Source organism: Sardina pilchardus, chromosome 8 (assembly GCF_963854185.1).
Source record: "Sardina pilchardus chromosome 8, fSarPil1.1, whole genome shotgun sequence".
Taxonomy (NCBI): Eukaryota; Metazoa; Chordata; class Actinopteri; order Clupeiformes; family Clupeidae; genus Sardina; species Sardina pilchardus.
Window position 1 is genome coordinate 9,438,832 of NC_085001.1, and position 26,845 is coordinate 9,465,676.

The 26,845-nt window shown below is 45.0% G+C and overlaps 2 protein-coding genes across 2 annotated transcripts in view; one reads left to right on the forward strand and one right to left on the reverse strand.

The window, feature by feature from the left end:
- abca2 (ATP-binding cassette, sub-family A (ABC1), member 2) overlaps nt 1-24,583 on the forward strand; it is an 87,101-nt gene extending 62,518 nt beyond the window's left edge. The window contains exons 24-49 of the mRNA XM_062542647.1: nt 272-451; nt 730-941; nt 2,773-2,893; nt 3,387-3,701; nt 4,423-4,632; nt 4,755-4,857; nt 5,998-6,323; nt 8,079-8,292; nt 8,557-8,662; nt 8,793-8,904; nt 9,211-9,271; nt 9,415-9,589; nt 10,058-10,173; nt 10,843-10,990; nt 11,555-11,678; nt 12,537-12,669; nt 13,201-13,321; nt 17,384-17,562; nt 17,996-18,137; nt 19,245-19,379; nt 19,656-19,759; nt 19,836-19,928; nt 20,052-20,154; nt 20,266-20,403; nt 20,804-21,013; nt 21,711-24,583. Coding sequence (XP_062398631.1) covers nt 272-451; nt 730-941; nt 2,773-2,893; nt 3,387-3,701; nt 4,423-4,632; nt 4,755-4,857; nt 5,998-6,323; nt 8,079-8,292; nt 8,557-8,662; nt 8,793-8,904; nt 9,211-9,271; nt 9,415-9,589; nt 10,058-10,173; nt 10,843-10,990; nt 11,555-11,678; nt 12,537-12,669; nt 13,201-13,321; nt 17,384-17,562; nt 17,996-18,137; nt 19,245-19,379; nt 19,656-19,759; nt 19,836-19,928; nt 20,052-20,154; nt 20,266-20,403; nt 20,804-21,013; nt 21,711-21,746 — 3,917 coding nt within the window. The 3' untranslated portion in view covers nt 21,747-24,583. The remainder of the gene's footprint in view (nt 1-271; nt 452-729; nt 942-2,772; nt 2,894-3,386; nt 3,702-4,422; nt 4,633-4,754; nt 4,858-5,997; nt 6,324-8,078; nt 8,293-8,556; nt 8,663-8,792; nt 8,905-9,210; nt 9,272-9,414; nt 9,590-10,057; nt 10,174-10,842; nt 10,991-11,554; nt 11,679-12,536; nt 12,670-13,200; nt 13,322-17,383; nt 17,563-17,995; nt 18,138-19,244; nt 19,380-19,655; nt 19,760-19,835; nt 19,929-20,051; nt 20,155-20,265; nt 20,404-20,803; nt 21,014-21,710) is intronic.
- Nucleotides 24,584-24,763: 180 nt separating this feature from the next.
- Nucleotides 24,764-26,837, reverse strand: paxx (PAXX non-homologous end joining factor). The gene is made up of 7 exons (XM_062542649.1): nt 26,560-26,837; nt 26,257-26,317; nt 26,017-26,066; nt 25,716-25,903; nt 25,453-25,503; nt 25,251-25,344; nt 24,764-25,133 (listed from the first exon to the last, which is right to left on the reverse strand). Exons 1-7 carry the CDS (start codon nt 26,664-26,666, stop codon nt 25,082-25,084), a joined length of 603 nt encoding a protein of 200 aa, XP_062398633.1. The 5' UTR covers nt 26,667-26,837; the 3' UTR covers nt 24,764-25,081.
- Nucleotides 26,838-26,845: the final 8 nt, after the last annotated feature.

Genomic DNA, 26,845 nt, shown 5'->3' on the forward strand with positions numbered 1-26,845 from the left:
GTTCACCTGGAAGTCCAAATGAGCATGAAATTGAATATGCATAGAGAGCATCTCAGATGGAAGACGCAGAGAGAGATAGGAGTACGTGCTCCGACTGACTAGATGTGGCTTAGGAGGTCTTTCGCCAACTTAATTCAATTACTTTGGGCTCAGTTTACGTGAGGGAGATTACTGTAGAGTGCGTGTGTGTGTGTGTGTGCGTATGCGTTACGGTGTGCGTGTGTGTGTGTGTATGTGATGTTGAATATGAATGTGCGTTTGTGTGTCGTAGGCCGCACCATCCTCCTGTCCACCCATCACATGGACGAGGCTGACCTGCTGGGTGACCGCATCGCCATCATCTCCCACGGCAAGCTCAAGTGCTGCGGCTCGCCACTCTTCCTCAAGAGCACCTACGGAGACGGCTACAAGCTCACCCTGGTCAAGAAGCAGAGAGACTCCTCCAGTGGAGGTGTGTGTGTGTGTGTGTGTGTGTGTGTGTGTGTGTGTGTGTGTGTGTGTGTGTGTGTGTGTGTGTATAAGTGTGTGTGTGTGTGTGTGTATAAGTGTGTGTGTGTGTGTGTGTGCGTGTGTGTGTGTATGATATCTTGTTTTATCACCATACTACTTAATCACAAGAAATGTTTCTCTCTCTTCTTCTCCTTTCCCTGTGTACGTCACGCCTCACTCACTCTATCTTCTGACACGGATCCCCCCCCCCCCCCCCCCCCCCACACCTCCCACCTCCAGCAGAGCAGGGTGGCCAGCCTCCTGTCTCCCACTCCCACTCCCCCTCCACTGCCCAGCCCTCGTCCCTGTCCGGCTGCTCGGAGAGCCGGGTCACCCAGTTCATCCGTCAGTTCGTGGCCTCCTGCCTGCTGATGTCCAACACCAACACGGAGCTGTCCTACGTGCTGCCCTCGGAGGCCGCCAAGAAGGGCTGCTTTGAGAGGCTCTTCCAGGTACAGCACTGAGTACTGAGTACTGTCTTTTGCAGAGGTCAGTGTGGATTAGTTTATCAAACACCTGCTGCAACAAGGCAAGATGTGCACTGCTGCTGCTGGGTTGGGTTGTTATTTTGCGTTATTTTATTAATTTAATCACAACCAAAAATCTGTGATTACAGTACTCAAGTAGGTGTTGTTGTATTATAAGATATTAATATTTTAGTAGAATGTAGATTTTTGGTTGATATATAATACATTTTAAATGTACATCGAAACCTTGCTTATAAGTCAGGATCCACCGGTTTGATATTGCTTAATTGATATCAGTCCAATGTTGACTGAAATAGCTGGATCAAGTGTCCGTAACAGTGGGGCAACAGGTATCTCTGATGAGGTGGCATATACTGTATAGGGCCAGGCTATTCAACCCATTCTATGTTCTTCTTTGTATGGTGTCATGCATCAACAGTGCTTTTGCTGGGAGAAACACTGAGGGATCATTGTATTAGCCTGACTCTGCCTGTCTACACACTTCCGCTCAATTTAGTTGCCCTTCAGTACTCCATTTTGGATACCTTGATCCAGAGCCATAGAGAGAGAGAGTTGCGACACTCTTTGATGTTTCCACCACACGATCAAAAGTTCCAAAAAACCTGTGCTGAATGGCTGAATCGCAGGAGGTTGGGATGTACTTCTGGATGCTGGAAGGTGTAATCAATTAACTCATTGACTATTGACCAAGAGATTGGCTGTAAATAGTTCCAAAAGTTCCATAACGAGGAAATAGCCTGGAAAAAGCGCTGCCATTTTTTCCTATGGAGGTCTATGGGAGTGTCGCCACTCTGTTTTATCTACCGCTCTGGCTTGATCCACTTTCGTTTACTCCTCCTGGTTTACACCTCCGACCAATCAGCGAACAGAGGGCGTTCCCGAGAGCGATTACATTGAAGTTTCAAGCCTATAATTATTATCAAACGTTAGTGATTGAACTCAAGCGTCCACCAACCAGGAAATAAACGTTTGCGAATGGATCTAGGCGAAGAGAGTCTGGTCTCCAGGCTATCATTGTATAGCATTGAAGGAGGATTGTATAGCATTGAGGCAGTTCGAATCAAATCATCAGCAGTTTGGAGGTATTGCAAGCAAGCCACAGCAGCCGTCGGGCCTGAGGTGTACAGGGTACTTAATAAAGATACTAACTAAAACACTGGTGTTGGATCCGTACTCAGAAATGCACAACACACACAAGTCCAGTTCTCACTATCTGGAAAAAGTGGGATTCGTGCGTCTCTGCCTCTAAGGGTGCTTTCACACCAACATCTTTTGGTGCGCACCAAACGGTCCATTCGTACCAAAACCTCTTAGTTCGGTTCGTTTTCGTTGGTGTGAAAGCATTAATCGCACTCGGGTGCGCACCAAAACAAGCGGACCGAGACCTCCAATAAGAGGAGGTCTCGGTCCGCTTGACTCCGCACCAAAAGTCGACCTCTGTTGCGGTCCCTCTGGTGAGAACGCGAACTAGGGTCCAAACCGTTTAGGTCAAAATAGTGAGTCAAAATTGGCGCCGATTTCTACCGGAAGATAAACATTGAGGAAAAATCAATCAGGCCAATTTTTGGTTCGTTTTCTGGTGTGAAAGCGGACCTCACTGGAGTCTATATGCTACATAATAACAATTTCACTGCCTGAAGCAGACCAAATAATCGAACTAGTGGTGTGAAAGAGCCCCAAGTCCTCTTCCTCCTGGCAGCACATCTTGTTTTGTCACTGTTCCCCTCTGGGCTCTGATGTTCTATTTCTGCGAGGAGCCTTGAGCCTCCCGAATAAAGCTGTTTTTCTCCTCCAGGCCCTGGAGCGGAGTTTGGACAGCCTGGCCCTGACCAGTTTCGGGGTGATGGACACCACGCTAGAGGAGGTCTTCCTCAAAGTCTCCGAGGAGGATCTGTCCCTGGAGAACAGCGATGCAGGTGAGAGGAAAAACAACACTCCTACCTTGGGCTGTCTAGACAAAACAATCCCCTCGGTCATGACGAAGGGTTTTTGGAAAAGAAAATCCTAGACTTCTTAGTTACTGTTTCTGCTACAATCTCTGCCACTGGTGCATAACATCTACACATCAGCCGTGCTTTTACTGCGCTGAATGCTATCAGCGTTTTCAGCCGAGGCATACTCGGGCAGCCTTTAAGGTTTTTCCTAAGCAGTCTGTTAGATCTTCAGGTCTATTTTAACACACACTAGCTTGCTACCAGTCGGAATTCCTTTTTGTTGTAAAACACAAGAGACTGAAAGCGCCGACACAGTGGTTGAATTGGTAGGTAATTATTTGCTCACCCAACTCTTCTTCTTTTGTTCTCTCTCTCTTTCTCTCTCTCTCTCTCTCTCTCTCTCTCCTCTCTCTCTCTCTCTCTCTCTCTCTCTCTCTCTCTCTCTCTCTCTCTCTCTTTCTCCTCTGGTCCTCAGACATGAAGGACTCTCCGGGGGGGAACTCTGCTGGGAAGCCCTCGGCTCTGCTCAGCGGGCCGCAGGGCGACGGCCAGCCAGTAGGGGGCAGCAGCGGCGGCGGCGGCGGTGGCAGTGGTGGCGTGATGCGGCCCGAGGTGGAGCTCAGTAACCTGATCACGTGCTCGCGGCTCAGCCAGAGCCAGAACTCCCTGCGCTCCGGCTCCTCGCTGGGGTCGGTGCGCGGCGACGAGGGCGGCCTCTACGCCGACTTCTACGGCGACTACTGCCCGCTGTTCGACAACGGCCAGGACCCCGACTCTGCCAGCCTGAGAGGTGAGTGCTGGGGACGCCAGGAGCTCTAAGAGGAGCAAGCACTAGGGAAGCGGTCAGTAGGTTACCGCTAAAGATGCAGTGACCTTATTTCTCAATGTTGACATTACCCAGCACTCTTATACGGTAAACTCACCATGCAGCTTCAACCTCAACATCCAACATCCTCTCACAGTGCTTATGATACACTGCAAAAACTGCTTATCTAAATAAGATCTAACCAAGTCTCATTAATCTTACATCAAGATAAGAAAAGTCTCTTAATACTATAAACAACAACAAATAGATCTTTTGATCTTAATATTCATAACACTTGGTAAGATTGTTGTTGTTGTTTTTTTGCAGTGTATATTATAGAAGAAGTATAATAGAGGATATTGAGATTAACTGTCTGTACATCATAGTATGTCTGCCAAATACCAAAACCATATCAGAGATGTTTGATTTACAGCAAGCAACCACAACCTCTCTGCTATGGTTATGGTCTTTGGCACACAAACTATAACAATGAAGTTGATTTGTTGTAAATGTTTGGGTGTTGATGAGAGTTGGGAGGGCTGATGTGCTGTTCGTTGTGTGCCCGTTGTGTGCCCATTGTGTCCCCATTGTGTGCCTGTTGTGTGCCCGTTGTGTGCCCGTTGTGTGCCTGTTGTGTGCCCATTTTGTGCCCATTGTGTGCCCATTGTGTGCCCATTGTGTGCCCGTTGTGTGCCCGCGGCTGCAGACGGCGAGGCCTCCCCGGAGCCCGTGCTGGAGGGCCAGGGCAGCTTCAAGCTGGAGGGCTGGTGGCTCAAGCTGCGCCAGTTCCACGGCCTCATCGTCAAGCGCTTCCACTGCGCCAAGCGGAACACCAAGGGCCTCTTCTCCCAGATCATGCTGCCCGCCTTCTTCGTCTGCGTGGCCATGACGGTCGCCCTGTCCGTCCCCTCCATAGGTGAGGAGAGAAACGTTCTGCGAACGCTTTGTGAATGTTTAGTGAACGTTGAGGTGCACGTGAAATGAAATACCTTCTGCTGGAGTCCCTCCTGCTCATTCCCTTTCCCGTTGCTTCCCCAGGTGACCTGCCGCCCCTGATTCTGTCTCCGTCGCAGTATCACAACTACACACAGCCACGGGGGAATTTCATCCCCTACGCCAACGAGGACAGGCCGCAGTACAGGTGAGCCTCAGTGTTTCATGTTTATTCATGCTACCCAGCGACAACTCCGGGCGATACGTTTAGAACAACATCTGCTAGCCACCATTTCAGGTCTTCAGCTCAGAAATAAGAACCTAGACTCTTGTCCTGTTCTCATTGCTTTCTGCTCACTTCACTGCCTCTCTGCCGCGTCCCAAACAAATGAATCATAGAAATAGACTTATGCGCGTGAGATGAAAGTACAGTTATGTAACCATGGTGATCAGGTTTGAGTCACTCAGTGGATTCTGTCTGTTTGCCTCCACTCTATGTATTAGCTCTTAATGAACCAATAAAGTAAGTAAGTACTGTAAGTAAGTAAGTATTTTATTTGTATAGCGCTTTTCACAGATAAAATCACAAAGTGCTTTACAGTACATAATAAAATACAAAAACAAGAATAAAAGTCAGGCATGAAATACACATTTTTAAAGAGAATAAAAAAGAGACGGAAATAATAAAATAAAATAAAAGGGCCATAAGTAAAATAGGAAATTAAAGAGGTAGTATCACAGGTTTAAAAAGGCCATCCTGAAGAGGTGGGTTTTTAACCTCCCTTTAAAAAGGTCAGTACTGCCCGCAGACCTAACCTCCATGGGTAGTGCATTCCACAGTTTGGGGGCTGCAGCAGCAAACGCCCTATCACCACAGGTCTTGAGGCGAGTGCGGGGTATGGCAAGCAGGTTGTGGTTGTTGGATCGGAGGGAGGGGGGAGCGGAGTGAGGGTGAATGAGGTTGGTGAGGTAAGTAGGAGACTGACCATGGAGGGCTCTATATGCCAATGTTAAAATTTTTAATTGGATCCTGTAAGCCACAGGGAGCCAGTGAAGGGAGTGAAGGAGAGGGGTGACATGGGTGCGCCTGTTTGACCTGGTGAGGAGTCTGGCAGCTGCATTCTGAATGGATTGCAAACGGTGGAGTACAGATTTGTTGAGTGAAGAGAACAGGGCATTACAGTAGTCAATACGGGATGAAATGAAGGCATGAATGAGCATTTCCAACTCTGACTGGGAAACCACAGACCTCAGCTTGACGCTAAAGACTCGTCACGGCAAACATGTTTGGCTCGTCTCGTAATCCTCTCTTCTTCTCTCTCCGCCGCCGCCCGCCCCTCGTGTCCAGGAGTAAGCGCTCGCCGGACGCCGGGCCGCAGAACATCATCAACACGCTGCGCCTGCCGTCGGGCGTGGGCGCCACCTGCGTGCTCAAGACGCCGTTCAACAGCACGCTGGACCAGCTGGCGCAGACGCTCAACCCCTACGCCAACAACTCCAAGACGCTGGCGGCGCGCTACTTCGACCCCATGTGCCTGGACTCCTTCACGCAGGGCGTGCCGCTCTCCAACTTCGTGCCGCCGCCGCCCTCGCCCGCCCCCTCCGACGACCCCGAGCCGCGCTTCGACGACGGCCCGTGGAACTACACCTCGGCACCGCCGACCACTGTGAGAGGTCAGTGCACTCTGATAGACGGTCTATATGTGACAGAAAGATGCAGAATAGTTCTGCCATATTATGAAGTTGTGGCTATTTGGCAGGAGGGTTTTGTGTACTGTTTGGGGTTGTTAGCTGCTGTACAGAGACATTCTGGGTTCAGAAAGTAAAAGTTCTGCCAAGTATATGAGCAAACTATTTAGTAAACCAGCTCATCCTAATTAGCCTAATCGAGTAATTTGATAAAGGAGATAATTAGTGATATCACCTGTGTTAAGTGCACAGGTAGAAAGAATATATGGCAGGACTTTACTTCTGGACCTGGGATATCCACCTCTGCTTCTGTCCATTTTGCATAAGACAAATAAAGGAAATAGACCTTCAAAATATAGCCCCCAACATATAGTATGTAAACGGGTTGTGGATATGCAAAGAAAGTTATATGTGAATGTGTTCAGTTGTTCACGTCTGAGGAAGGCCTTACAGGCCCCAATAGTCACGGTTATGATATAAATAATTGGGAGTAAAATTTGTGGTTGCAGTGGAGTTTTTGTTTTACTTATCACTTTGCTTACAGTCCATTTGTTAATTGGATGTGCATGCTTTGGTTGCACTTTCGCAGTTGTTCACTGTTGTCATTGACTGTGCCATGTTGGTGTGGGTGAATCTCTCCATGCTCATATCTGAACCTGTGCTCCTTTAATTGATTGTGCCATGTTGGTGTGGGTGAATCTCTCCATGCTCATATCTGAACCTGTGCTCCTTTAATTGATTGTGCCATGTTGGTGTGGGTGAATCTCTCCATGCTCATATCTGAACCTGTGCTCCTTTAATTGATTGTGCCATGTTGGTGTGGGTGAATCTCTCCATGCTCATATCTGAACCTGTGCTCCTTTAATTGATTGTGCCATGTTGGTGTGGGTGAATGTCTCCATGCTCATATCTGAGTCTGTGCTCCTTTAACTGATTGTGCCATGTTGGTGTGGGTGAATGTCTCCATGCTCATATCTGAGTCTGTGCTCCTTTAACTGATTGTGCCATGTTGGTGTGGGTGAATGCCTCCATGCTCATATCTGAACCTGTGCTCCTTTAATTGATTGTGCCATGTTGGTGTGGGTGAATGTCTCCATGTTCATATCTGAACCTGTGCTCCTTTAATTGACTGTGCCATGTTGGTGTGGGTGAATGTGAATCTCTCCATGCTCATATCTGAACCTGTGATCCTTTAATTGATTGTGCCATGTTGGTGTGGGTGAATCTCTCCGTGCTCATATCTGAACCTGTGATCCTTTAATTGACTGTGCCATGTTGGTGTGGGTGAATGTGAATCTCTTCGTGCACATATCTGAGTCTGTGCTCCTTTAATTGATTGTGCCGTGTTGGTGTGGGTGAATCTCTCCATGCTCATATCTGAACCTGTGCTCCTTTAATTGATTGTGCCATGTTGGTGTGGGTGAATCTCTCCATGCTGATATCTGAACCTGTGCTCCTGTAATTGATTGTGCCATGTTGGTGTGGGTGAATGTCTCCATGCTCATATCTGAGTCTGTGCTCCTTTAATTGATTGTGCCATGTTGGTGTTGGTGTGGGTGAATGTCTCCATGCTCATATCTGAACCTGTGCTCCTGTAATTGATTGTGCCATGTTGGTGTTGGTGTGGGTGAATCTCTCCATGCACATATCTGAACCTGTGCTCCTGTAATTGATTGTGCCATGTTGGTGTTGGTGTGGGTGAATCTCTCCGTGCTCATATCTGAACCTGCGCTCCCACAGAGATGGTGACGTCTCCCCCGACGCTGCCCTTGTCCATCCACGAGCCGGTCAGGTGCATCTGCTCCATGCAGGGCACGGGCTTCTCCTGCCCCAGCGGGGTGGGCGGCCGGCCGCCTCTCACCAAGGTGGTGACGGGGGACATCCTGGTGGACATCACGGGCCGCAACGTCTCCGAGTACCTGCTGTACACCTCCGACCGCGTGCGGCTCCACAGGTAGAGTGGACCTCAGGGTGACCCCGTTGAAATGCTAACTCTAGCGCTAGCTCGTTCTGCCTCACTTTTATAGACGGTGAATTGCAAGTGACCCAGTGTGGGAGTGGGATGCATATTTATGACTCGCTGGTCATTCATGTGGGCATGCTGGGAGATGGCCAGGGGCGCCTGCTTCTGAAGTGCTCTGAATAAGAATATTAAAATCATAACACACACACACACACACACACACTCACACACACACACACACTGTCCCCTCCACAGATACGGCGGTCTCACAGTGGGCAACATTCAGAAATCCGTGCCAGCCTCGTTCGGGAGGAAGATCCCCCCCATGGTGCGCAAGATAGCGGTGCGGCGGTCAGCTCAGGTGAGAGATGGAGGGGGCCGATGTACTGTACGCGGTCCGCCCCGGTCCTTTTTTCCTCGTCGCGTGTGGCCAGCGGAGGAGGTGCGTTGCCTGTGGTGACCGCTCGTCTTCCTGTCCTCTCTCTTCACAGGTGCTCTACAACAACAAAGGCTACCACAGCATGCCCACCTATCTCAACGTGCTCAACAATGCCATCCTGCGCGCCAACCTGCCCCTCGACAAGGGCAACCCGGCTGCCTACGGTGAGACATCCTTTTAGACGGAGTGGAGAGGACGGAAGCTGAGGAGCGGGGGGGGGGGGGGGGGGGGGGGTTGGGGTGCCATTTTACAGCCTAGCTGCTTTCATAACAGAAAGCAAAGAAAAGTGATGCAACACATTACATAACCGGAACTTTTAAAACCGTTTGTTTTCGGGTGTTTCAATCTGATGATCATTATTACGCCATTTGTGTGTGTGTGTGTGTGTGTGTGTGTGTGTGTGTGTGTGTGTGTGTGTGTGTGTGTGTGTGTGTTTGTGTGTGCGTGTGTGCGTGTGTGTGTGTGTTTAGGAATTACCTTGACAAACCATCCCATGAATCGAACCAGCGCCAGTCTCTCTCTGGACTACTTGTAAGACACACTTTCTTTTAAAAATGCCTCACTCTTAAAAGCGTGTCATCTCAGTCTGCCAGTCCGTCTCACCCTCTCCCTCTCTCTCTCTCTCTCTCTCTCTCTCTCTCTCTCTCTCTCTCTCTCTCTCCATGCCACCCCAGGCTGCAGGGCACCGACGTGGTGATTGCCATCTTCATCATCGTGGCCATGTCCTTCGTGCCGGCCAGCTTCGTGGTCTTTCTGGTGGCGGAGAAGTCCACCAAGGCCAAGCACCTGCAGTTTGTCAGCGGCTGTGACCCTGTGATCTACTGGCTGGCCAATTACATCTGGGACATGGTAAAGACCAGAGAAGCTGTTCAATATGTTGGAGGTGCCATGGGAAATCACTTGGGCCATACATCAGTGCTGCTTTTCTCTATGGGTTCAGCGCAATACATCGCATTAACATTGAATGATAGTGATGTTTTACTCTCTCTCTCTTTCTCTCCCTTTCTTTCTCTCTGAACCATTCTCTCTCTCTCTCTCTCTCTCGTTTTCTCGTAGTCTGACAGTGGTTATTGCACAACAGTGCTTTTTGGACACAGCCCAGGCCTTATATGGTTGCTTTGGGAGATTCGGTCCATTGTGTCTATAAAGCATATATGTGACAAATCCAGTTATTAAAGGTGTTCTCTAAATATAGCCCAGTGAACTGAATGTACTTTGGAGTGTCCTGCCTAACTCAGATATCCCCCCTCCCCTCTCTCTCTCACTCTCTCTCTCTTTTTCTCTTCTTCTCTTCCTCTCCCGTTCTCTCTCTCCTAGCTGAACTACTTAGTTCCAGCCACATGCTGTGTCCTGATCTTGTTTGTGTTTGACCTCCCGGCGTACACCTCTCCCAAAAACTTCCCCGCCGTCCTCTCCTTGTTTCTGCTGTACGGGTGAGTAGAGAGCCTCTTTCTCTCCACTTCTCCAGGGCCCCCCCGGCCACTTCATAAATAAAACACCCTTAGTTAATAAGCAGAGGGGCCCCCTGGGATGTGTAGTCTGGTTTCCACCCTGGCCATTGCCAATTCTTTCCAGGCCATGCCTCCTAGGACCGCCAAATGAAACCCATCACTTAAAATAGTGGCCAGTGCTATGGATCCTCTCATTGCAGTTGTTAGAGTCGTCTTAGTCCAGCATGTCACTATGCAGTGCACGTAGTTGTTGCTTTTGTGTGAGGGGCATCATTTGTGAGTATAGGCAGTAACCTACTTGATTCAGGTGTATGGACGCAACGTTTTGAAGTATTTCATTTACATTATTTTAGACTTTTGTGTAAGTAGCCTACATACTGTAACTATACCTATCCATGGCCAATTGGAAGTGCCTGTGATGAGTGGGAATTGATGGGTAGAAGGAGGTTGTGCTGAAAAAGATAAGCTCAGTGTTGTCAATTGCACTTAGGTAGAAATGGGCTGGAATTTTGAGTAGTTTCAATTGGAAATCGCTATAAAAACTATAACACAAACGTGTTGAATCTGTGTGAAGGGAGCTTTAAGCTAGCTAGCGCTTGTGAAATGTGAAGTTGCACGACTTTGTTTTTGTGTTTGGTCTCTTCACCGCAGCTGGTCCATCACGCCAATCATGTACCCGGCCTCGTTCTGGTTCGAAGTCCCCAGCACGGCGTACGTGTTCCTCATCGTCATCAACCTCTTCATCGGCATCACCGCCACAGTGGCGACCTTCCTGCTACAGCTGTTTGAGCACGACAAGGTACAAAGGAACTAATGATTGTTTCCACATTGCACAATGATGCAGACAGTAGGAAAGTGTAAAGGCAAATGCCCACTGGTGACGAGATTCGTGTCTATGGATTTGACACTCGAGAGATAGAACGTTTTTCTATGTGGGCCAGATGCAGGCAGCCAGTGGGCTTTGCTCCATTAAAAATAATGACACGCTAAACTTTGGCATCGCTTGATGCGCATCACATGGCACCAGTGAGTGATGACCTTGAGAGTGTTGAAGGTGAGAATTTCCGTGGGGAGGAAGTGCAGTTTAGTTTAGTGAACTCATTTCAGATCTGAGCCCTATAGATATTGGCCCACACATTTTGGACTCCTTGCTCCATATTCAGGATCAACAACTATTAACCTTTTTTGATTTCAGTGTGATATGACTGCTACCTTCTGCTGGTGTTATCTATTACTATTATGTCTAAAGTAGTCTTTTCAACTTCATGTGGAACTATTATCTTAAACTATTATGTACTATAATTATATAATAATGCCTGCCAAATACCATACAGATCAATCTAACGCTTATCTGTGCTTTCAGGACCTGAAGCTGGTGAACAGTTACCTGAAGTCCTGCTTCCTCATCTTCCCCAACTACAACCTGGGCCACGGGCTCATGGAGATGGCCTACAACGAGTACATCAACGAGTACTATGCCAAAATAGGTAGACTTTTACTTTACCAATACAGTTATATTCACATACATGATCTATCTATATGTTTGATACAATTTATCAGTCAACCAATCACTGCCTCCAGAGGGGAGACCCAGGGTGCCTCTCAACTTCTCTCCTCCATCCTCGATGCTCGGTTCTCCAGGCTCGTTCCCACTGATATCACTGGATAGACTATCCCATTGTTGCCGCCCCATCATTGTTTATATAGATCAGTGTGGACGAGGACTGAGGAAGGAAGGGAGGATGTATAAAACACGAATGAGAGGCACCCACAGCCAGTGCCGATGTTCCCTTGATGTTCTAATGTTAGCGTTGTAATTGGTAGCATTCTGTATCCTCAAGGCATTTCCGGTGGCACAGAAAACAACATTGAGCTAATGGTAACTTTTTTTAAAGCCAACATTTTGTAGAGCGTTAAGCTGAAATCTGATTAATTTCCTTTTCAAATGATCTGCTTTGGTTTTGCACATGGCAACCGGAAACAGATTGAAAGGCTCTATAATGTTCATGAACAGTACTGCCATCAGTGACCAAAAAAAAAACCCCACAAAGAAACAAGCAACTGGCTTAATGAAAGGACAGAAGACGGAGAGAGGAACCAATCAAACCAGTGGTGTACTTTATGTGCTGTGTTCCCCAAATGATTGTCAGTAATAATGGCCATTTTTATGTACAAAATGTGCTGTATTATACAGTCTGTCATCTGTCAAAAAAGGGGACGAATCTGTCCAAAAAGACAGGATAATCAGAGTCCAGGTTTGAAGCATGCTGCTAGAATGACATGAATAGAGAATGTGGATTCACACCAGTGCTGTCTTTAAAACATGTGCCCCCTCACTTGTACAGGTCAGTTTGACAAGGTGAAGTCTCCGTTCGAATGGGACATCGTAACCCGAGGCCTGGTTGCCATGACGATCGAGGGGTTCGTGGGCTTCCTCATCACCATCCTGTGTCAGTACAACTTCCTCAGGAAACCTCAGTAAGTGCCTCTGTGTGTGTGTGTGTGTGTGTGTGTGTGTGTGTGAGAGAGAGAGAGAGAGAGAGAGAGAGAGAGAGTGAGTGAGTGTGTGTGTGTGTGTGTGTGTGTGTGTGTGAGAGAGAGAGAGAGAGGGAGAGTGAGAGAGTGTGTGTGTGTGTGTGTGTGTGTGTGTGTGTGTGTGTGTGTGTGTGTGCATGTGTGTGTATGGTTTGGGTAATGGTGCATGCTGAAGGATGATATTAAGAGCTACAGAGGCTCAGAGAGAGAGAGAGAGAGAGAGAGAGAGACGTAGAGAGGTGTTACAAAATACACACATTGCACAAGCAGAGGGAGCAGGAGAGAGTCGGGAATAGAAATGAGAACTGAAGCTCCTGTGCGATATTGTTTCATCAGTTTTAGTGATAGTGTTTAGAAATTCTCATTTTAGAGATTATTTCTCTTTCTTCTCTCTATCTGTGTGTATGTGTGTGTGTGTGTGTGTGTGTGTGTGTGCGTGTGTGCGTGCGTGTGTGTGTGTGCGCGTGTGTGTAGGAGGACGCCGGTGAGCAGTCAGCCCATAGAGGATGATGACGTGGACGTGGCCTGTGAGAGGCGGCGTGTGCTCAGAGGAGACGCAGACAACGACATGCTGAAGATCGACAACCTCACCAAGGTCTCACTACACAACACAACACAACCTCACCAAGGTCTCACTACACAACACAACACAACACAACCTCACCAAGGTCTCACTACACAACACAACACAACACAACCTCACCAAGGTAACACAACACAACACAACACAACACAACACAACACAACACAACACAACACAACACAACACAACACAACACAACACAACACAACACCACACAACACAACACAACCTCACCAAGGTCTCACTACACAACACAACACAACACAACACAACACAACACAACACAACACAACACAACCTCACCAAGGTCTCACAACACAACACAGCACAACGCAACACAACACAACACAACACAACACAACACAACACAACACAACACAACACAACACAACACAACACAACACAACACAACACAACACAACACAACACAACACAACACAACACCACACCACACCACACCACACCACACCACACCACACCACACCACACCACACCACACCACACCACACAACACAACTTCACCAAGGTCACACAACACAACACAACACAACACAACACAACACAACACAACCTCACCAAGGTCTCACAACACAACACAACACAACACAACACAACACAACCTCACCAAGGTCTCACAACACAACACAACACAACACAACACAACCTCACCAAGGTCTCACAACACAGCACAACACAACACAACATAACACCACACAACACAACACAACCTCACCAAGGTCTCACAACACAACACAACACAACACAACACCACACCACACCACACCACACCACACCACACCACACCACACCACACAACACAACACAACTAGGGCTGGGACTCGATTAAAAAAATTAATCTAATTAATTAGAGGCTTTGTAATTAATTAATCAAAATGAATCGCATTTTAATTGTATATAAATATATGACCTGAGAACAGTGAGAAGTATTTTTTTTTCACATGGATTTTTAGTATAGCCTACTATTGGATAATGACTGAATGTATAGGCCTAAGCTTAAGCAACAAAAATATTGTTTATTAATAAGTCCAACAGACCAGTGCAATTTTTGCCATAAAGTGTAGCAATACCATATTTAGAAATAGTACATTTTCAGAAATTCATGTAGCCTATAGATAGGTAGACCTTCTGTAAACTATAATACTGTGATATCCTGTTAAAGGGATATTCCGCCATTTTTGGAAATACGCTCATTTTCCACCTTCCCTCGAGCAAAACAATCGATATTTACCTTGTTCCCGTTCATCCAGCCATTCTGTGAGTCTGGCGATACAACTTTTAGCTTCAGCCTAGCATAGATCATTGAATCGGATTAGACCATTAGCTTCTCGCCTGCTAGCTTCATGTTTAGAAGTGACTAAGATTTCTGGTAATTTTCCCATTTAAAACGTGTCTCCTCTCAAGTTAGAAAGTGCAATAAGACCAACTGAAAATGAAACCTGGCGTTTTTCTAGGCTGATTTGACATGGAACTACACTCTCATCTGGCGTAATAATCAAGGCAACTTGCAGCTACTGGCACTACTACTGCTTGTTGTCTATGGGGACTATTTTCAGATGCTGCGTAAGATATCACTGCGCCTATGGTACGTTTGCAAGTTGCCTTGATTATTACGCCAGATGAGAGTGTAGTTCCATGTCAAATCAGCCTAGAAAAACGCCAGGTTTCATTTTCAGTTGGTCTTATTGCACTTTCTAACTTGAGAGGAGACACGTTTTAAATGGGAAAATTACCAGAAATCTTAGTCACTTTTAAACATGAAGCTAGCAGGCGAGAAGCTAATGGTCTAATCCGATTCAATGATCTATGCTAGGCTGAAGCTAAAAGTTGTATCGCCAGACTCACAGAATGGCTGGATGAACGGGAACAAGGTAAATATCGATTGTTTTGCTCGAGGGGAGGTGGAAAATTAGCGTATTTCCAAAAATGGCGGAATATCCCTTTAATTGTGTCACCTGTTACCTTGAGTTGAGTTCATGAAATTGTTGTGTCCCTTTAAAGCCCCATTCATGCTCAATGTGTGGCAATTTACGTCCGTATTTTGTACGTACGTTCTCTCCGGTGGTGTCTTCATACCTCCGTCCGTATTTTACGTGTGAATGCATAGCGCCCCCATTTTTCCCTGTGTTATTCCTGTGGTAATGCTCGGTATTGCAACGTTTCATCCGTTTCATCCGTAATCATAAGCTCCTCAATTTCGTGTCAAAGTACGGACGAAATCAACGGAAAGAACGTTTGAAACACTCCACACGTATCCGTATTCGTATTTTACGTTGAGCATGAATGGGCCTTAAGGGGAACTGGGGGGCGGAGTTTACGTGTGTGCGGTTCTGAGTGTGAAGTTTCTTTTAGGTCTATGAAAGTTGGACATGGAATTAGGTGCGGTGGATTACTGTTATAAGCGTGAGTTGTGGCTGTAACAGCAACTCGGTTGCTATTTGTTTAATAAATAAAGCTCAGAGGTTTCCCTCAAGTGTCTGGAGTAGCCTATCACAATACTTTGTCCACGCTAGCAGCTAGCTGCTTTATGTTTTGCACTGAGGTGATACCTGCGGTGATACGTCCTTGTTGCATAGGTTGCACACAACCATGCTCTTATCTACGCTTCCATCCGTTCGTTTTTTGTAACAACATTTCCCATCCACGGGGCCAACCAACACGGTCACATCAGCTTCTTTGTTCATGTTCACTGTGCCACTGTGGTTTGTTTTGTCTGAACCAAACCCATGCACGTTACTTGGTGCTCCAGTATAATCGGTCTGTCTGAAACTCATCCAGTGAGAAACGTTCCGCGGTGCAAAAATAAATAGGCATACGATTAAAATGCGTCAATTTTTTTAACGCATTAATGTTTGTGTAATTAATTAATCGTAATTAACGCGCTAAAGTCCCGGCCCTAAACACAACACAACACAACACAACACAACACAACACAACACAACACAACACAACACAACACCACACCACACCACACCACACCACACCACACCACACCACAGGTCAAATAGATGCCAGTGGTCTTTCGGGCTGTTAGTGTAATTAACTGAAACGGCAGAAGAAGAAAAGGCAATTTGTTTAGAACTTAGCTCAATGAAATCCAAGAAAATCCCTCCACGTTTCCCCTAATGACAGACCAGATTACTTTGCATTATCTGATGCTGATATGGGCATTTATTGGATCTGTGTTTTGACACTGATAACCTCCGTGTTGTGTTAGATCACTGCATTACCTGAGGAGCTGTAGTTTCCACTTTGTTTGACCTACTTGGTCAGGAGGTGGCTTGTGACTCATGCGTCCACTGGGCGGTCCCATGTCCCATCCCAAAGCCAGAACCGTGGTCTATTTTCTGCAGTAGAGCATGATGACCTGTCTTTTTCTTTGGATATGCCCTGTGTGTATTACAGTCATGACCCCATAAGTTGTTATTTGATTAGTAATTATTAATACTAGTATTAGTATTAGTACTTATTACGTTGATTCCAGATGGTACAGGCACTATGTGGACGTCCCTGTGGCTCAATTTGGCCCTTGTCAGTGTTTGCGTATGAACCCCTGAGGCAGCATTATTTCTATTCTATAGACTTATGAGGTATATTCTGTTTCTATTCTATAGACTTATGAGGTATATTCTATTTCTATTCTATAGACTTATGAGGTATATTCTGTTTCTATTCTATAGACTTATGAGGTATATTCTGTTTCTATTCTATAGACTTATGAGGTATATTCTATTTCTATTCTATAGACTTATGAGGTATATTCTATTTCCAGAAGCGGACTATTCCTGGGTCCAGAGAGTAAAAGTCCTGCTATATATTCTTTCTACCTGTGCACTCAACACAGGTGATATCACTATTTATCTGATCTACCTGTGCACTCAACACAGGTGATATCACTATTTATCTGATCTACCTGGCAGCTAATTAGGATGAGCTGGGTTCCAAAATGGTTGGATCAAATACTTGGCAGGACTTTTACTCTTTGGAACCAGGAATGTCCGCCTCTGTCTGTTTCCATGGTTGAGTCCAGTGACGCGCTCTCCCCCCCCGTGGCAGGTGTACAAGTCCAGGAAGATGGGCCGCATCCTGGCGGTGGACCGCCTGTGTCTGGGCGTGAGGCCGGGGGAGTGCTTCGGCCTGCTGGGGGTGAACGGAGCGGGCAAGACCACCACCTTCAAGATGCTGACGGGAGACGAGACCACCACCGGAGGAGAGGCCTTCATCGGAGGACACAGGTACAGCACGCCCACTGACAGCGGTTAACAAAACATACATAGCAGTAAAATATTTTCGAATGGTTATAAATAGTGTACACAAAGGGCACATACAGTATGTCCACTGCATTTACCTTTGTTTACCCTTAGTTATCTGCGCTGATATATAGACCTCGTTGCTTTTGCAGGATATATTAAATGAACCTGCAACTCTATTCAATCATAGCCCATAAATCTCTCATTGTTTCTGTATTACTGCTGTCAGATTTGCACTGGCTCTTGTTCTTGCCTGCTGAGTTTCCTTGACTGATCGTGCGCTCGCTACAAATGGAGTGTGGGAGAGACTGATCACTGTTGCGCTCTCTCTCTCTCTCTCTCTCTCTCTCCTCTCTCTCTCTCTCTCTCTCTCTCTCTCTCTCTCTCTCTATCTCTCTCTCTCTCCCCTGGCGTCCAGTATTCTGCGGGAGCTGCTGAAGGTCCAGCAGAGCATTGGCTACTGCCCGCAGTTTGACGCCCTGTTTGAGGACCTGACGGCCAGAGAGCACCTGGAGCTCTACACCCGCCTGAGGGGCATCCCCTGGAAGGACGAGGAGCGGGTGAGGGGCCCCGGACACACACACACACACACACACACACACACACACACACACACACACACACACGTACACACGCATGCATGGCACACTCACACACATACACGCACACATGTACAGTACACACACCCACATGTACACATGCACGCATGGCATGCTCACACACACCCACACCCACAGACGCACACACACACACATGCACACACACACACACTTGCATATAATAGATTTACTTGTAGTCCATACTCCCTACACATACACTTGTGCACAGTTACATAAAGGGAATTACATTTTTAATTAAGGAAAACTTTATAGGAAGAGTTGAAGTTCCTCTTTGCTTACCAGCAGTCTGACTGCTTTGATATTTTATTCTGTTCTGGAACGTTCCACAGCAGAGAGATAAAGTAATCAGCGTGACTGCAAGCCCTTCCCCTCCATTTCCTAATCTGGCTCAAAACCTCTCGTTCCAAGTTTTGGAAAACAAGCGACTGAATGTAACAAATGCCTTTGAGTAACTCTGCTACCTCTGCTCTCTCTTATAGCGGCCTTATTCTTATGTCTTATACAGATCTCACTGCTCAACGAGAACTTTCCACATAAAAATAAGCCGTGTTATCGCTGAATAGCATTAAAGCGGCGTATGTTTTCTATTGGAGGCCTCTCTCTCTCTGTTATGAGAGCTGGGTACCCACTTGCAAGTCGGTAATAAACCGTTTGCTGGTTTATCTAAATCCAAAAAGGAGATTTCCTCTACGTACGGTACAGCAGAGTCTCTGTGTTTACTGTGAGCATAACATCAAGTCAGGATGCCATTGTACACATTTCTCCATAGACACAATACCTCAGTCTCAGCTCCTGAACACTGCATAAGTGAGGGACAGCGTCATGGAATGTGATTATGTCAAATGAGAGGGTGGGACCGTCAAATTCAAAAGTGAAATACGTATGTTTCACTGCCATACTAACTGGGTTAAAAATGGCTTCTGTTACCATTTAATTGCGTGGGTGCCTTATTAATGTTGTCTATTTCTCTCGCTCTCTCTCTCTTTCTCTCTCTCTCCCTCTCTCTCTCTCTCTCTCTCTCTCTCTCTCTCTCTCTCCCTCTCTCAGGTGGTGCAGTGGGCTCTGGAGAAGCTGGAGCTCACTAAGTATGCAGACAAGCCAGCTGGCACGTACAGCGGAGGCAACAAGCGCAAGCTGTCCACGGCGATCGCACTCATCGGCTACCCCTCCCTCATCTTCCTGGTCAGCATGACCCACTGGTCATTGGTCACCCACTCTATTGATTGAACTGTTATTGTGTCTATTCTCATTCCCCAACACAAATACACACACAAATGACTACTATGCACACTGGTCAAACATTGAGTGTGAGAATGGCAATGTAGAATAGAGTGCTCTTTAGTTTGTTTCTATGGAAACTGAGTTGCTTTTTTAAGCATTCGTTGTGTGGAAGTATAAATGGGTATGTTTTCACATGCACTGATCTTTAAAACTCTCTATCTAATGGCTGTGCTTTAGGATGAGCCTACCACAGGCATGGACCCCAAGGCCAGACGTTTCCTGTGGAACCTTATCCTTGACATCATCAAAACGGGACGCTCGGTGGTGCTTACGTCACACAGGTGAGACACACACCTAAGATCCGGTGCTATTTTAAGAATTGGCTGATATCCCGTCTAACTGTTTTTCTCTCTCCAGTATGGAAGAATGTGAGGCTCTGTGCACCAGGCTTGGCATTATGGTCAACGGCAGATTCAAATGCTTGGGCAGCATACAGCACCTTAAGAACAGGTATGGAAAGATTGATTTCATTTATACAATATTTATGTATTTTTTTTGTTGAGGCTAGCGAAACTCCTAATAATATAATGATTAATGATTATGGTCCATGAATCATGTTCTTGGTTGTGACAGATTTGGTGATGGCTACATGATCACAGTACGCACCAAAACCACAAGCAGTGTGAAAGAGGTGGTCAAATTCTTCAACAGGAACTTTCCAGAAGCTATACTTAAGGTGCGTGTTGCTGTCTCTCTTCAGTACACGCTTGTAGTCATTAAGGAATTGCCAGTGCACTTGTACTGTACAAACGTGCCTATAATGTATGCAACGTTTGTCTCTTTTTAGGAGCGACACCATACCAAAATCCAGTATCAGCTGAAGTCGGAGCGCATTTCTCTGGCTCAAGTCTTCAGCAAGATGGAGCAGGTGGTGGAGGTGCTGAGCATTGAGGATTACTCCGTCAGTCAGACCACGCTGGACAATGTGAGTGCCCATATAGTTCAGTGAAGTACATGCAACAGAAATGTACTCTCACTCTCACTCATGTTTGTTATTCACTGACAAACACAACGTATAGTTCACTAACTTTTAATGACCACTGTCACGAACACTCATACATGAACTGCACCATCAACATCCGTTCCTACACAAAAGTCCCAGGTGTTCCCGTCACAATAAAAGTCCCTAGGTGATTTAATAGAAAATACAACATGTTATATTTCAGTTAACAATGTTATCCTCTTTTGTTTATTTGATGTATGTTGACTTATTGGTATGTGTAAGGTCTTTATGTTTATTTATTTGTATTTCCTGTGTCTCTGTGTTGCGTCCTGTATCCTTCCAACTACACAAATGACATCTAAGCTCCTGTGTTGTGCGGCAGGTTTTCGTCAACTTTGCCAAGAAGCAAAGCGACAACCTGGAGCAGCAGGAGAGCTCGCCCCGCGGTGGCGGCCAGTCGCCACTGCAGCGGCTGCTCAGCCTCCTGCGCCCCCAGCCGGCCAACACGGAGCTCAACGCCCTGGTGTGTGACGAGCCCGAGGAGCTGGAGAGCGACGACGACGAGGGCCTCATCAGCTTCGAGGAGGAGAGGGTGAGAGGAGGCGCAATGAGAGAGAGAGAGAGAGAGAGAGAGAGAGAGAGAGAGAGAGAGAAGGAAAGAGATTGTGAGAGGAGGTTTAACGAGAGAGAGAGAGAGAGAGAGAGAGAGAGGGAGAAGGAAAGAGATGGTGAGAGGAGGTTTAACGAGAGAGAGAGAGAGAGAGAGAGAGAGAAGGAAAGAGATTGTGAGAGGAGGTTTAACGAGAGAGAGAGAGAGAGAGGGAGAAGGAAAGAGATGGTGAGAGGAGGTTTAACGAGACAGAGAGAGAGAGAGGGAGAGAGAGAGGGAGAGAGAGAAAGAAAGAGATGGTGAGAGGTGGCTTAACGAGACAGAGAGAGAGAGAGAGAGAGAGAGAGAGAGAGGGAAAGAAAAGGAGGAGGATAAAAAATACATCTAAAATGGAGGGGATGGGGAGGGAGGAGTTGAGAAATTGTTGGATTTAGTCAAGCTATGGCTTTGCAGCGCGTTAATCAAAAGTGACAGGTATATTTTAAAGCCTTGCTACACCGAGAAATAGAAAGATTATTAGAAATGGCTATGGATGTGATTGAGATGTTAAACCCTGGAGCTTAGTAATGCAATAATATGACATTACTTAAGTTGGTTAAGGCATTTGATTTTTTTCTCTCTACGTTATTTCTCATTCACAACACATGCTTTCGAGTGACGTGGTTCTTTGCCTTTGCAGGTCCAGCTGTCTTTCAACACAGACACCCTCTGCTGAGAGCAGGGGCCTCCTCAAACAAACAAACAAACAAACAAATACAAACGTACAAGTAAACATCAAGCCTCAAGCTCAGACGTGGATTCTGGCAAAGGAAAAGATACATTTAAGGAATCTCTCGGGAAACAAGAGATCTCTTCATCTCGCCGTTCGTGTCTGCTTGGGAGATGCACTCTTTATTATTTTTTTTCTGTGTGCACTTAAAAACGAGAATGACGAGAGAGCGCGACAAGAAACTTTTACGGATTTTGCACATCACACCGACAGGGGTCTGCAGCAGAGACAGAAGCCAGCCTGACGGCTCGTTCACACGGTGGAACGCTGAGGTTGGCTTGACCGTGTGACTGGGACTACGCAGAGTGCCTCCAACCATGGCCTCCGTATACGACTATAGGCTCAGGAGAGTGCTTGCATTTATGCAGAGGACATGGATGTTCCAGTGAAACGCACACACATTTGTGTATCTTCTTTTTTGACTCTTCAGGGTAGGCAGATCATTTTAGGATCTGTTGCTTGATGGGAATGTTGGCAGGAGGGCCACACCAGAGATTTTAGTGGAGAGAGAGAGCGAGAGAGAAAGAAAGAGAGAGAGAGAGAGCAAGAATAGAGTATTCTTGTTTGATTCCTGAGTCAATGTTTATTGTGGTGTTTGTGCCACTGATGTCAGAAGATGACTTTATCATCCACGTCATGGTTTGATCACAAGGCATCTCTTACCTCTTAAGTAAATGTTTGCTTTGAGGCGTTGTTTGACTATGTTATCATAAATAATACCTTTTATTTCAGCCAAAGGAGCGATGTAACTACACAAACCCCTTGTTGAAACTGTTAATCATGTTTTTTTTAAGTTGTACCTGCCTTGAAAGCATGCATATAGTGTCAGACTTGTATTGTGTCATATCTACATTTTTGCTGTGGTAAGAAGAATGGTTTATTTTGTATATTGACATGTTTTGGACACATGTACGTGGTTCATTTAATAAATGATTGCTGGTTTCTTAATGCACCTTGCTGAAGGTGCAGTCTTTTGACAGGAAACATTGGAGAAAATAGTTTGTCCTGATTTGTTGGCCTTTAAAATGACTTGACTGTCCCCATTATGGTGGAAACTGCCCTCCACATAGACTTGGTCCTGTATCTTCACGTACGAGAATGTAAATGGCATGAAAATGTTTTGCACAGAATCTGGTGCCTCCTAAAAGCTTGAGCCTCTTTGTTGTGAATATATAATAGTATATACTTTTTGTCCGTTCATTAATTAATTCATTATGTTTTTTTGCCTCATGAATGGAGCACTTTGAAACACTTTCCTCTCTCCTCCTCTACTTTGTTTCGTTGTTGCGGTGTACTATTTGTTTCTATTCTGAAAAACAAGAACCCTTGTGTGTTAAATTATCTTATAGTTTAGGTAATGAATACTCTTTAGTGAATTGCAGGAAATAATACTGTTAAATTGCTTAACTGGATCATATATGAACTTGGGTCACTTACAAGATATGTGTGCTATTAAGAACTAGCAAACTAATGTACTATCACTGTGATACAGACGCAAACACTCAAGGTTGAGTTATTGGAGTGTTTGGACAGTGAACGACAGCATGGAGATTGGAAATATATTTTGAATACAGCCACGTCCTTATTGGTGATGAAAAACGTTAGACTTTTTTTTCCCCTTGAATTTTATACTGGTGTGAGAGCCATAAGATGAATATTTTGAACTACAGTTGAGAATCTGTTGTGTTTTAATTTAATGTGATCATTTCAGTTGTTTTTTTCAGAGCTTTTTTGTTTTGACTCAAGTTATTCATACTGAAACCAACTGGAACTTGGGTTGTTCACAATATTGGACCAATGCGTTATGGTTATTCCTTCTGTTCGATTCAGACAGTCGTAGAATACTGATGGTACCTTTGAAAAAGAAAAGGCAACGACTGATTTATATTTTCCTAGAATGTGTTAAAGAAGATAAAGCATATGGAATGGGATAGGGTTGTGACCCTAGGTTCTTTTGTAGGAACGAAGACCAAAGGGAAATATTTTTTTAAAACAACACGACATAATTCTGCGCTGAATGTGAATGTGTTTAACTAAGTGTGTTGCAAAATTTAGGACACATTCTGTTTCTTAAAAAAAAACCTTTTAAACTATCTATCTTGGGAGGTGGGGAAAGTGGTTGGTCATCACTAACACTGTAAGGTCAAATTGTTAACTTGAACATTCACATGTGCAACTCAGATACAGTGACCGTCATGCTCTGTTTAGGCCAGAGCTCTGTGAAACTTCAACCTTTGTGTAATCAGCAGGTTTGAACTTGTAACCTTGCCAACCCATGCCAAACTCTAGATAGAAAAAGCCTTGACCAGCATTCTAATTTCATTGACAGCGTTCTTATTTTTTTCAAAATGGCAGAAATGGCTCCTTCTTGAGAGAATGTGCTGCTTTACGCCCTGAAGCGAATCAGTGATTCAGGGGCTAGTGCACCAGCAGAGAGAAAGCTAGGTTCCATAAATTACCTGCAATGGATCTTTTGAGGGAAATGGATCTAGTGGTTCTTTGGTTTTAATCTGAAGCAATGTGCTTTGGAATGTATCTTCTGTATGTGTATATAAATATAAATATATTTATATTTTATGAATATATGTCTGTTAGGGTTTTGTTTGTTGGTTGGTTGGTTTTTCATTCAACTTTTGTTCTAATCGGTTGTCATATAACATTTTTACTTGAACATTGAGCTTGTTTCTAATATGTTGTTTCCATAATCCTGTGTTTCAAATGAGGTGAACTGGTGTTTTTAATATTACAGACAAGTGAAGAAAAAAATAAATATGGTGAACTTCTGGGGTTTTGAGTTTAAGTCTGTCATTGTTTGTGTTAACCACCATATGCGATGGGAATCTAAAGTAAATAATTATATGAAATGTCTTACTTATCCGTGTCAGATTAAGTATACTTAAAAAGTTTATACATGTGTCGGGATGACAACTTACTGATCAAAGAAGAAAGCTGACGGCACAGAATTTAAAAGGCACATTCATATTTATTTGAGGTATAACATGTTATGAATTGTAAAAGCAAATATTCGGTAATAGATATAGCCTAAGGCATCATCATAACTAGGCATTTTAGAAGCAGTCATTTTCCTAAGTGATAAAAGATAGATGTTTAAAAACCTTTCAATACATAGTGTTGAGTTGAGTTGACTTGAGTTTAAAAGAACATTCATGAGAGTTCACTGCAGCTTTAAAACGGTTAAAGTGAGAGACTGCTTCTGAAGCCAGACACGTCAGATTAAAAGCTCAATTTGAGCATCATCCTCATAATCTCCATCTTCATCGTTATACTTCATCACCGTCGTCATCAAAAGCTACACCAGTTGCAGGTCGCTTGCTAAATAAATGAATAAAAAAAATAAATATATATTCATATATACATATTTGTACTTCATGTCAAATGTTGATATTTTAAGATCTGGACATGTTTGTATGGTTCAGGTTTTGAGGTTACCTTTTCGTTCCTGGGTTGATCAAAGAGTCTCCTGGAAGGCGCTTGCGGGATCCTACATAAGGGCCAGTGCTGCTCTGTTTTCGAGGCGCAAACTCTGAAAGAAATGGAAGATCTTCCCAATCACTAAAACTCTACAATAGCCATCCATAATTTTGGAATATTATTTAAACAAATCATGGTAATCATGACCCATTCTGCATACCATTATCTCTCTTGTGAGAGTTCTTCCCAGGGCTATGCAATGCCTGAGGTCCTGAAAAACATTCAAAATCAAGTCATCCCAGGAACCTCTGGAGTCCAGAGGATAAATGCATTTCTTTGACACATGAATCAAATTCTTACACAATATTTCATTTGAATGCAGATTGACTTGAGAAAGTTTTCCATGCATAAGATACAGGAGCAGTGAAACCAGTATAGAAACTCTTCAAATGAGGTGTGCTAGATGATTGTAGTTGAGATTACCTTCAGCACTCTGCCAATGACTCAAGCTGTCAGCCATCCTAAACAGAAGCTCCTTCAGCTCAACTTTCCCATCAACCTCATCAAGTTTGGCCAGGGTCATGGCAAAGTCTCTTGGTGAAGGCCCAAGATGGATGACCACCTGCCCCACCTCCACTGACACAGAGGCCTTTCCTTTACCACATGATGATCTATAAATCAATGTGTGTGTGTGTGTGAGAGTGTGTGTGAGTGAGAGTGTGAGAGAGAGACAATAGAACAACAACAAAATAATACCGATTCCGATGAAGTAAAGGAGCCTTACCTCAATTTCATAAGGCAATCTTCTATTGATTTCAAGGAGTAGTGTTTCAGCTGTAAAAGGAAAATATCCGATTGATTGAATCTTCAAAACAATGATACCTACAATAGCTCATGAGTCAGTATATCAGTGCATTTTTTAAGGATTCAAAGTACAGATAAAACACACACACACACACACACACACACACACACACACACACACACACACACACACAACACTGTGCAACACCTCTACACTTACAAGTTGGGCTTTTGTCTCATCGGTTATCCTTGTTCTCCATACATCTTCTGCATCGGTCACCCTGGAGGCATCACATTAGAATTTTTAAAACTTTAAACAACTTAGCATGAAAAGTCTGGGCAATTAGGCAATTCACTCTGGATCGAAGTGAATTATAAGAGTGCATATGTGACACTGTGACCTGTCAACGATCAACACAAAAGCATCCACTGACACCGATAACTATGCTCTGACAATGCTGCTATTGTTGTTTAGATGGTAGGCTAAGAAACGTTATCCATGTGGGAAAAAAGGGGAACTCACCCTATATTTAAATCACCTGCGCAGTCGTGAATGTAGCATAAATACTTGGATCCGTCTGTTTTATCTGACACTGTGAAGAAAAGCTTTGATATAGTACTTTGATCCATTGTAAAGGACTATGCCAAGGATAAATTATTTGAAATCACTCATGAAGCCACGAAAGAAGCCTAGCTAGCAGTAAGCGAATGCGTTCTTGTGGTTCTTGTAGAACAAAACGAGAGTGAATTTAAATGACGTAAACAAGATGATCATCCAATGAAATTATATTTACCCGGAAGTGACTAAA